Genomic DNA, 10,621 nt, shown 5'->3' on the forward strand with positions numbered 1-10,621 from the left:
CAAACCCAGTGTAGTTGATCTTGTGCTATATTACTCATTCATAGCAATAAACTAGAGAGTTTTCCTATTACTAGCTAGCTTCTAGGCCTGCTGTTGCTAGCTTATTTTCTAAGAGATTGCTGATACATTTGGTTAAATCGAAATTTGCTGAAAGCCTGGAATTGTAAGAAAGATCATGCTAGTACGTAGAATAAAAAAATGTAGTATTATAAAATACAGTCAAATTATTGAGATTTACATGGCTTTTATTAAACACTTTCAGCTACTTCAGGTTACAATATTCAACATTCTCTATACTTGCAAGAACGTGGAAATTTTCCTAAAAAAAAAAAAACGTGGAAATGCTATCGTACAAAGTCATAGGGTTCATGCACCTGAAATGGTGTGATGAATGAGAAACTTCGTGATGGGAGCTATACTTTGAAATGGTGTCCTTTACTTCTTTTGCAGAACGCAATGAATCTTCTTTCTATAGCCATAATAATCTTCAAACTGGATGTCATTAGTCAATCCAATCCTTGAAAAGCAACAACATATAAATGGGCACATTTACCGCAGCGATGATTGTGACCATTCGAAATGTACGGACCAATCTCTGGATCACCAACTTCGTCCAAGATTTACTTGCTCTAGGAAGTGTCTTTGCCATAGAATCAAACACATCAGCATTCACAGAAACCTCTAGCTCCTGAGAAATATTCTTTTTAGCTGTTGGCCGAATCACAGTAGTACCTCTGTGAAGAAGGAATAAAAACAAAGAAAGTAAGCAATGGCTAAATTTAATATAATACTAGACATAATAGATCCAGCTCCCATCGACCTCAAAACAACTAATGCACAATTCTATATAGACTTGCATAGCCACTTGCAAAAATAAACGCGGATAGGCAAATGTAGCGCAGAAGCAAACCTTTCAACTGAAATTTTCTCACTTTTGTTTGTAACAGAAACGTTTGAGGCTTTCTTAACAAGATGCATTGCTCCTTCAGCATCCCACATCATCTCATACTCACAGTTTAGATCTTCATCTTTCTCTTTTGGTCTACTTGTAATGCTACTTATTAGTTGTTTGCCACAGACTAGCAGATCACTAAAATTATGCCAAAAACTCACACCACCAGCTGGCCAAAGGAGGAGGGCAAGAACGGTCAAAACAAATAGCGAGAGATACCTGACAATTTAAGAAAGGATAAGTATGAAGTAGGAAGTCACAAGAGCTAGCCAACCTTGATTGTATAAATCATCACTACTTGTCTGTGGAGAGTTACCATATATAAATGTGTAGTTGCACAGGAAGAAAGCACAGCTGAGTTAAGACTGGCTTTTCAGAACTGGATGTATTACAAGCAGACAATAACATGAAAGACGGATACACATTTCCCTGCTGCCAGCTTATTGTCCCCACAGTGTGCTGAAAAATCATTTTCTATGATATATCAAATGCCCTGATAAGAGTTAGATATGCCAACCATTGGGTGCTTACCTCTTTCACAGGCCCATATTTTGACTTGTGGACAACATCACACTGATCATGATCATGACCAGATAAAACAAGTACCTGCAAGAAACAACTTATTATTGCAAGTAACAGGTAACTTACACTCTTATAGTTTTTACTATAACTACCTTCTTTCTCAAATTTTTTTTGCTTAAATCATTACTTCACTCATAAAACTGTATGAACCACATAACAGTCAAACGCTACATCTACCCTGGCATGTATGGCAACTTTACTGAAACAGTGCCAGTACTCAGCTAGCAAACTGAAAAGATGCATAATGAAGACGGAGAGTCACAGAGTGCACAACCACACAGTACTTATGAAAAAAAAAAATATTACAATTGTCTATGAACACTATGAGCTCGATGGATCCGCTTCCCAATAGCCTGCGCTTTTGGGATAAGGATGATGTTGATATTAGACATAGTCATATAGTTTTGGATTCCTTGACCTATATCTGTCATTCCATGTGACGAGTCAATGGATAGTATGCATCCCAGAGATGAAACAGAACTTACTGGTTGAATGGAGTCCAATAAATATTTTGATGATTCCTCAGTAATGTAATTCTGGTACCTGTACAATGTACAATTATAATTACTATTCAACAAACTCTTAATTAGCAGCCACCAGACTGCAATTTAATGTAATGTTATGATGTCAATTGTTGAAAACACAAAAGTGAAACTTACGCTATTTCTCGACGATCAGGAGAGCGCACAATCCGCTGAAAAATTAAAATAGAAAACTTTACAAGTTAGGTGCTGAAAGTTAACTCAATAGTGAGATTTAACCGATTGCAATATAGTGAAGTACCATATAATAATTATTATGCTGATGAACTTTGTTTAAGATTTAATTTGAATGACAATTGTATAGTACCTGGTTGACAATTTCTGACTTACGATTGGGACCACAATCTGTTTTATCTTGTCGGTATAATGGAATATGGGTCAACAAAACCCTTGGATAAGCTTGAATGTCTGCAGCAATGCAACTAACTAGATGAATGACTTCAACATATTATGCGCAAAGTTAAAATAAATGAGCATAGGTCAAATAGATACCCAGAGAGACATTCTTCACAAAAGCACGAGTAGAGGAAGCCATGTATCCCTGAGGATTTCCTGCATATACACGAGATGAATTGATATAAATGATCAGTATGAAAACTCAACGTTAACCAATTTGAATGCTCCTGCAATCATAGTGAACTATGTAATACCAACACCAAGTACAGATGATGCTTTTGTCTTTTTGATCCAATTCCCCATTTGGAATCTAACAGTCTTCAAACTTTTTCACATAGGAATGAAAACGAATAATCGCTGTTCGGGCATTTCATAAGGGTTAAAGAGGCTATTTGGCTGGGGAAACTTGCAAAAGGGCTACTTCGGAATTTGGTATAGAAAAAATAGTAATAGATTAGGGAGTTTGATATCTTCATAAAGGAAACAGAGGTTTTCTGTATTTTCTGTTAGGCAACACTTCTAGGAAGAAGCACCTCCCCTCTACTTTTTCCAAAACCACTCCAGATGCTTTTTAACTTCACAAAAAGCGTTAAAAATTACACCAACCAGTACATTTTAGAAACAGAAGTTTTTTTGGCCACCCCAGAGACAGTGCTTTTACAGCTTTTATCCTATAACTGATATTATGAAATCAAACAATCATCTGAAAGCAGGAGAACAAGACCCTCTTGGAAACAGTTATAGGTTTAGCCCAAAATGAAGAGAAGGGTTTAGTTGTTACCATAAAATCAAAAGAAAAAAGGAAGGATAAAGGCAGGAGAAACAGTAGTGTTGCTAAGATAATTTTTTACCAACAAAAATGCATACCATCAATAGCTTGGGCATCAATGGCAATGAACTCCACTTGTCCAACCCTAAATCGATAATTTAGGCTACCAAATTCCTTCTCATATCGTGTGATTGCCTGGTTTACATAAAGAAGATACAACTCAATAACAAACCACATAAGATGATTAAAAGACAAACATTGCAGCATTCCCATTCTTGTCAAGATCTTGTTGCAAAAAATTTCAAAACAAATGTCAACAGTTCACAAAGTATTGGAAACCAGATCCATGCGGTTGCATTCAGTAAAAAAATTCAGACAGCTTAAAATATATCTTAGATTATAAGATGCTTAACAGAATGACCTTTCAGAACAAAGAACTAATTTATATATCATGAACGGCTCAGGTTGGTCAAAATCAATAGATTAGATAAACTAAAATGTTACTTCAGGACAAGAAACGTGACACAAACTGTAAATATGTATGATACTAACATTCAAATATGGACCAGGCGACTTCGAAGCTTCTTCATGAGAATGTAACTTAGAAAGGGGACACACCATTAAGTAGTGAACAAGCCTCTTGAACTTTCTACAATTTTTGACCATGCCGTTCCTAGTAAGAGCCATTTAATTAACTTTTCACAACAAGTATATGTCTTGTGGGTCAAGAAAGCAGAAGGAAAGAAGTCAATACTCTTGCCTTTCTTCTAAAAGAGATTCCAGGATGCACCCCCCAATCAAATGAACTCAACGTAGGAATCGCAACCCTAGCTTTGTCCTTGCTTCATGTGCTTACTATGAAGTTTTAAGAAACAGTTGTAATAGTGAACTAGTGCCACTAACCAACTGAAAACATAGACTGTAAACAGCTTTGTCATCTTATTTACAGACACAGGCACTGATTCTTAACTATACTTTGGCATTTTCTCCTGTGACCAAGATGAACTCAGTTCAAATTATTATCTCTCTTGCAGACAAGATGAACGTAAAAAGTAGCATATTTTCCTGGCCAACTCGCTAATGCATTCGGCAACCCCAATCAGCTAGCCAACAACTGCACTAAGTCCTTCCCAAAGAATGCTTTAGATTCTCTCTGCAGCAAGTTGAAGCTCTTCATATCAACTCCACTGCTTCAGCGTCAACATTACAGACTATACATAGGCCGTCAACATTACAGACTATACATAGGCCGATAGGCTTCCTCTAAAACTGATCGAGTGAATGTCCTGATTTGGCCAATTCCGGAGCTAATTTCTAGGTCCTTTATAAACCGACGCACATTACTCATTTCAATCAATCTGTTTTTTTTTTTTTTATGGATCATGGGAGGCAAAGGCCCTAAACAAAGTACATTGATTGAAACGAGTAACATGCATCGATCTTTATATAGGAATCACTTAATAATCCTAGAAAATAAGCTCCAATTCTGTCTAGTAATACACACATGCGCAAAATAAGCATTGCATATACTTGACCATAAGGTTTCATTGAACAGAAATAAATACCTGCGGCGCACGAGTGTGGAGATATTCATAGCCGATGTCATGGTTCCCAGCAATCCAGTAAACCGGTGTTTCTTGCTTGCTCACTGGAAAAACATGTTTCAAACGGCTCAAAGACTCCTTCCACCTAATCCAGTCAAGCAAATCCTTTTAGAAAAACAACTAAATCCAAATCGTAGCGAATGCGGAGCAGCTCACACACTTACACTTACTCAAGATCCGAGAGATACGGCCCGCCGTCGAAATGATCCCCTAGGAAGAGAATGACGTCAGGATCGAAGGGAAGAACGGACGAGAGGAATGCGCGGCGCATGTAGAGGTCGGAGTAGAACTGAACCAACTCGAGAGAGAGTGATTTGGGCGGGAGACGGAGGGAGGTTCGGTCCGTGAGCTGCGGGTCTGTGAGGACCGCCACTTTGAGGTAGTTGTTGTTGAGAGATTGAGAGTGGTGAGGCCATCCGCAAGTGGCGAGAGACGGGAGGCGGAAGGCTAGCATTTCGCCGTAGAGGAGCGTTAGTGCCCATATCAGGCACAGCACGGCAGTCAACTCCGACAGCTTCATATCGCTCTTGGTCTCTGATCTCGTCTCTTGCTTTAATAACAGACTTTAGTTGAGTCATGTTTCAGGGAGAAGTGAATATTCACTCGAAACAAAAAGAAAAAGTAAAACAAGTGAAAACTGTCAGATTATCGTCGTATCGCGGCTCTCTTAGAGACATTTAAGCACGGACAGATTGAGTCATTCTTAGGCTATTATCATCTTAGTCTTTTTTTTTAGAGGAATAACAGAATTTATTTAGAAAGAAAGAGGTTACAAAACATGGGAATTATCGGTGGAGGAAGAAGTTTCCCCACTCATTTTCCTACTATCAGAAACAGTTACGGGTATGTCGCTAACAATGATATCCATGAGCCAATCGGGCCCAACCCCTAACCAAACTAACCGCCCATTTAATCGGGCTACATACTTAGCCACTACATCAGCCGCACCATTCGCAGTCCTAGAAACATGAGAGAGTTTAGGACTACCAACAGAACTCTAACTCGATCAACCAAAATCCCCTCTTCAGCAAAACGCTCACCAACATCATTCACCACTCTCACAGCCTCTAAACAATCACATTCAACCTTCTCTAATAACCAATTATGCTCTACTACATATTCCAATCCCTTACAGAGTGCCAACAACTCAGCAACACTTGGTCGAAAACGGCCTTGGACTCTTTCTCCTCCCGCTAGCACCAGATCCCCCAAATGGTTCCTCACAACAACTCCCACACCAATATTAACTCCATTATTAATAACAGAAGCATCAGTATTTAAGCTTAACATACCAGGGCTAGGAGGTTGCCATGCCATACCAATTATAGACCCCCCACTACTCAAGTGTGATTGCATACTATCCTGCACCGCCAACAAACTTTCCCACATTAACACACACTGGTCATATATAATAGATGGGGGTCGAGGCCGTTCTCCATGTATGACCCTATTTCTCTCACTCCAATTGCTCCAAAGCATTATAACAAGCAATTTCATCTCATCCACAGTTAAAACTTTGAAAGCATGATTCAAAAACTCAGAAAAGTCGGTCAACATACCCGAAACCAGCTTGAAATAGAAACTCACCCTCTCCAACATCGCAACACAAAACGAACAAGACCAGGTTACGTGCAAGGGCGTATCATCAGCAGCTTGGCACCTCGGACATAAAGGACTTTGAACAATATACCTCTGATACAACGACCACATGCATGGAATAAATCCCATCGAACACCTCCATAAAAAATGATTCATCTTCGGTGGGACTTTGAGTTTCCAAAGATGTTTCCAATACACTGAAGCTATCGGTGTGGAGCGATTACTCTTCGCCAACCAATAAGCACTCTTAACTGAAAACTTCCCTTGCTTATTTTGATTCCAAATCAATTTATGCCGACATGTTGATTGTGCAATAGGGATACTAAGTATAGCCTCCACTTCCTGCATTGTAGCTACTTGCTTCAGCCTATGCATATCCCACAAACCGGACACCGAAAATAGCTCATTCACTCTCATATTCCAATCACAGCCATTCTTCCATGCAATTCTAAAATCAGGTATTCCAGGAACCCAAGGGTCTTGAAAAACTCGAATATCGGCCCCATTGCTTACCCTCCACCGAAGACCTTTAGTTAGAGGTTGTTTACCCCACATCACAGCCCTCCAAATACTGGAAGGATTCCTCCCAATAACAGCCTCCAAAAAAGAACTATTAGGGTAGTATTTAGCCTTCAACATCCGACCAACCAAAGACTCCTCATCTTGAATTAGCCTCCAACCAATTTTTCCAACCAAAGCTTGATTAAAACACTGAAACTCCCTAAAACCCAAGCCACCTTCTCCCTTCGGCACACAAAGTGCATCCCACCTCCTCCAATGTATACATTTTCCACCAGAATTGCCCCACCAGTATCTTGCTAGATGCTTGTTAATTTCCTTACAAAATTCCCCTGTTTGGTAAACCTAGAAAAACACTCATAGTATAAGTAGGTATTGACTGAGCCACAGCTTTGATCAACACGTCCTTACCACCCTTGGAAAGCAGTTTACCTTCCCAACCTTGAATTTTCCTGCCACACCCGATCAACCACACCCTTGAAGACTTTCTTTTTATTCTTCCAGTCACTATAGGCAATCCCAATAACGTTCATGGCATGGAACAATTTTCATATCCAACGCTGTACTACAAGCTTCCTTCACTACCCTCGTCGTTCGTGGACTGAAACTAACAGCAGATTTTTCCACACTGATTTTCTGCCCCGAAGCCCTCTCATACACCGCAAAAATCTCCTTTAACTTGAGACAATCTTGAACGGAAGCATCACAAAACAACAAGCTGTCATCAGCAAAGAACAGGTGTGTTACCGATGGTGCACCCCGGGCAATTGAAACTCCATGCAAAGATTTTTCGCTCTCCGCTTTTTTCAACAAAGCAGAAAAGCCTTCCGCAACTAAAAGAAAGAGATATGGGGAAATAGGATCTCCCTGGCGGATTCCTCTGGATGGAACAATTCTACCAAAAGGTCTGCCTTGGATGAGCACAGAGTAGGAAACCGATTGCACACACTCCATTATCAGCCGGGTAAAACGCGACGGAAAACCCATAGCAAGCATCATCCCTCTCAAAAACTCTCATTCGACTCTATCATAAGCCTTGGGCATGTCTAATTTGACCACTGCTTTCTGCCTACTTTTCTTCCCCCTTCTCTTTAAATTATGCACTGTTTCGAACGCAGCAATAACATTGTCATGAATTAGACGCCCTGGCACAAACGCGCTTTGGTAGTCCGCAATCAAACCCGGTAAGATCGCCTTCAATCTGTTAGCCAAAGCCTTCGAAATCAACTTATAGAAGACATTACACAAACTAATAGGTCGAAACTCAGTCACCTTTTTTGGAGCCGGAATTTTAGGAATCAGAGCGATTAAGGTGTGATTCAGATCCTTAACCGTGCCATTCCCATTGAGAAACTCCAAACACCTATTAACCACCGCATCTCCTACCACAGACCAATACTTTTGATAGAAAATAGGCGGCATACTGTCTGGCCCTGGAGATTTTGTTGGTCCCATATCCTTTAACGCAACTTCAATTTCTCCTCTAGAAAAAGGTCTGTTAAGAGACACCCCCTGCTCCACCGTAACTCTACCAGCAACCTCCCCAAAAATCCCATGACTCATATCAGACCCTCCTGTAGAAACTACACAACATGTTAAACAAGTCACTCTAGGATATAACGTTATCATCATGTTTCAAAAAAAATAAATAATAATAATGTTATCATCAGCGTTCACCAAATAAGGCCGTCGAACTTGTGTAGACGCTCCAAATCAACCATCTGTCTTAGTAATGTCTAACGAGTTTTCAAACCCTAACTATATGCGGTGTTTAAAAACAAGGTCACCTAGGCCACCTTTTAGGCGCTCCAAATCTGCCCTCCATCTTGGGAGTGCCTAACCAGTTTTCAAACCATACTTATCATCAGATTTAAAACAATTAAACTAGATGTAATTAGCAATACTAGAAAATTAAAGGAGCAAAACCAATCTCGTATAGCTTATTAACGAAAAAGGAAAAAAAATCATTACTCATGTGCCTTAGTGGGCACTGAGCATCCATCTTGCTCCATTGCAGTTCCATCTAGTGCCACTGTTGCCCCCACCATAGTATGTGGAACCATTGCATCCTTGTTGCTGCCACCGCCACTAGAACCTGGTTCATCCTCCAAAATAACTGCTTTTAGAGTTCTATTCTGCTTTCCGAGTTTATCCTCCAACATAACTTCTATTTAGTTGTATTTTTTGATCGATAAAAGCATCTAGACTAGATGTGCCACACTAGACCTCACATGAAATCTGAATTGACTAACTCAATAAGCCAAAGAGGCTTCGACTCCTAACAAAATAAATGACAACTAATTTTTAAAGCCTCCCTTGCCAAATGGTGAGCAACCAGTGTGGGCCGGCAAGATTGGCAAGCTAGGTACTTGCTTGAGTGAAACCCCATCTAAGTTTGAGCCTCAACAATCACAAGTCCCTTATTGGTAGGTTGTTACAGGACGCATATGAAGCCTGTAAAAAGTGTCGGTTTCCAAGTCTAGGACCGAACTATGGATGCCTACGGGTTTACAAAGTAGAAAAACCTTGGGCCAGCGGGATCTAACTGCTCTCGCATGGTATTCGGCTTGGTCCCAAATGTCCCAACTACGGATGCGTATGAGTTTACAAGATGAAAAAACTTAGGCCAGCGAGGTCTGACCGCTCTCACATGGTAATTTGTTGGTCCCAAATGTTAGTTGAGTTCTTACCACCCGGACCTGAGGTTTTCAGACCTGAGTCGAATTTAAAAAATTGGGCCCTCAAAGTATAGACCGTATAGTATTCATTCAATTTTATTTTCTCTTTTTAAGAAACACATAAAAAATTTCATAAACTAAACATAAACTCAAAATCTAACAACGAAAAAAAACATTAAAAATCTTATTTATACAACATCTCTTACTTACGCTGCTCATTTTTAAAAAAAAATAGTAACTAATGATAGTAATATAATGGGTAAGATTGTATATTTATTTTTCTCTTTTGTAATCTAACACCACCCTAATTGGATGTTGTTAATTATTTTTTATTTATTTTTAACTAAACTAATATGATCACACAAAGAGAAAATAAAATTTTGGGCCCCTTAAGATTTCGAGCCCCAAGTCTATTAACTCTTAAAACTCTATTTAGATACTGGTTTGCTTACCGGCCACAGTCAGTTCATAAAGTTTTTGGGTTAATGAGCTAACTCCCCCACATCTGAATACGTACCTTAACCAAAAAAGAAAACAGTGAGCAACATTGTCACCATCACATTTCACAAATTAGTGACCACAAATAAATAAAGACTGAACTAAACACTTTTTAACTCTACCCATATCATGATCTTCCCAACTATCTTTATTTTGAATTACTTTTTTTTATTTTGAGAAAGAAAAGAAAGTAAATCCTTATTTTGAATTATTTTTCTCCAATAATTTACCCAAATAAAAAGTGATAAATATACTGTATTAATGTATTTACGTTGATTTTTTTTGTTTGGCCTAAAGATATTTTTGGCTAAACCCAAAACCCTACTTCCCTGTCCCCCATTTTCATTATCTCTCTCGTCTCTCATTTCAATTAGAAGCATGCACGAGGTTTCAGAGCTCACTCTCCTCCGCCACTGTCCGCCTCATCGCCACCGTCACTCTCGACCTCTCTGCTGACACCCGTCATTCCTCACCGCCTCTAC

At 39.4% G+C, this 10,621-nt stretch overlaps 1 protein-coding gene across 1 annotated transcript; it reads right to left on the reverse strand.

The window, feature by feature from the left end:
- On the reverse strand, positions 1-5,365 carry LOC101301220 (cell division control protein 1-like). The gene is made up of 11 exons (XM_004303728.1): positions 5,016-5,365; positions 4,807-4,930; positions 3,340-3,436; positions 2,569-2,628; positions 2,384-2,484; positions 2,194-2,228; positions 2,020-2,077; positions 1,484-1,558; positions 1,269-1,411; positions 911-1,171; positions 1-734 (listed from the first exon to the last, which is right to left on the reverse strand). Exons 1-11 carry the CDS (start codon positions 5,363-5,365, stop codon positions 503-505), a joined length of 1,536 nt encoding a protein of 511 aa, XP_004303776.1. The 3' UTR covers positions 1-502.
- Between the last annotated feature and the right edge of the window lie 5,256 nt (positions 5,366-10,621).

The sequence above is a fragment of the Fragaria vesca genome, linkage group LG6 (genome assembly GCF_000184155.1).
Source record: "Fragaria vesca subsp. vesca linkage group LG6, FraVesHawaii_1.0, whole genome shotgun sequence".
NCBI classification, from domain to species: domain Eukaryota; kingdom Viridiplantae; phylum Streptophyta; class Magnoliopsida; order Rosales; family Rosaceae; genus Fragaria; species Fragaria vesca.

Bases quoted from the DNA above. Each gene is read 5' to 3' on its own strand.
- LOC101301220 (XM_004303728.1), bottom strand. From the start codon at position 5,365: ATGAAGCTGTCGGAGTTGACTGCCGTGCTGTGCCTGATATGGGCACTA. The intron at 2,078-2,193 runs GTAAGTTTCACT...TACATTGTACAG, and splicing joins CCTGATCGTCGAGAAATAGC to GTACCAGAATTACATTACTG. The intron at 1,172-1,268 runs GTAACTCTCCAC...TTAAATTGTCAG, and splicing joins CAACTACACATTTATATATG to GTATCTCTCGCTATTTGTTT.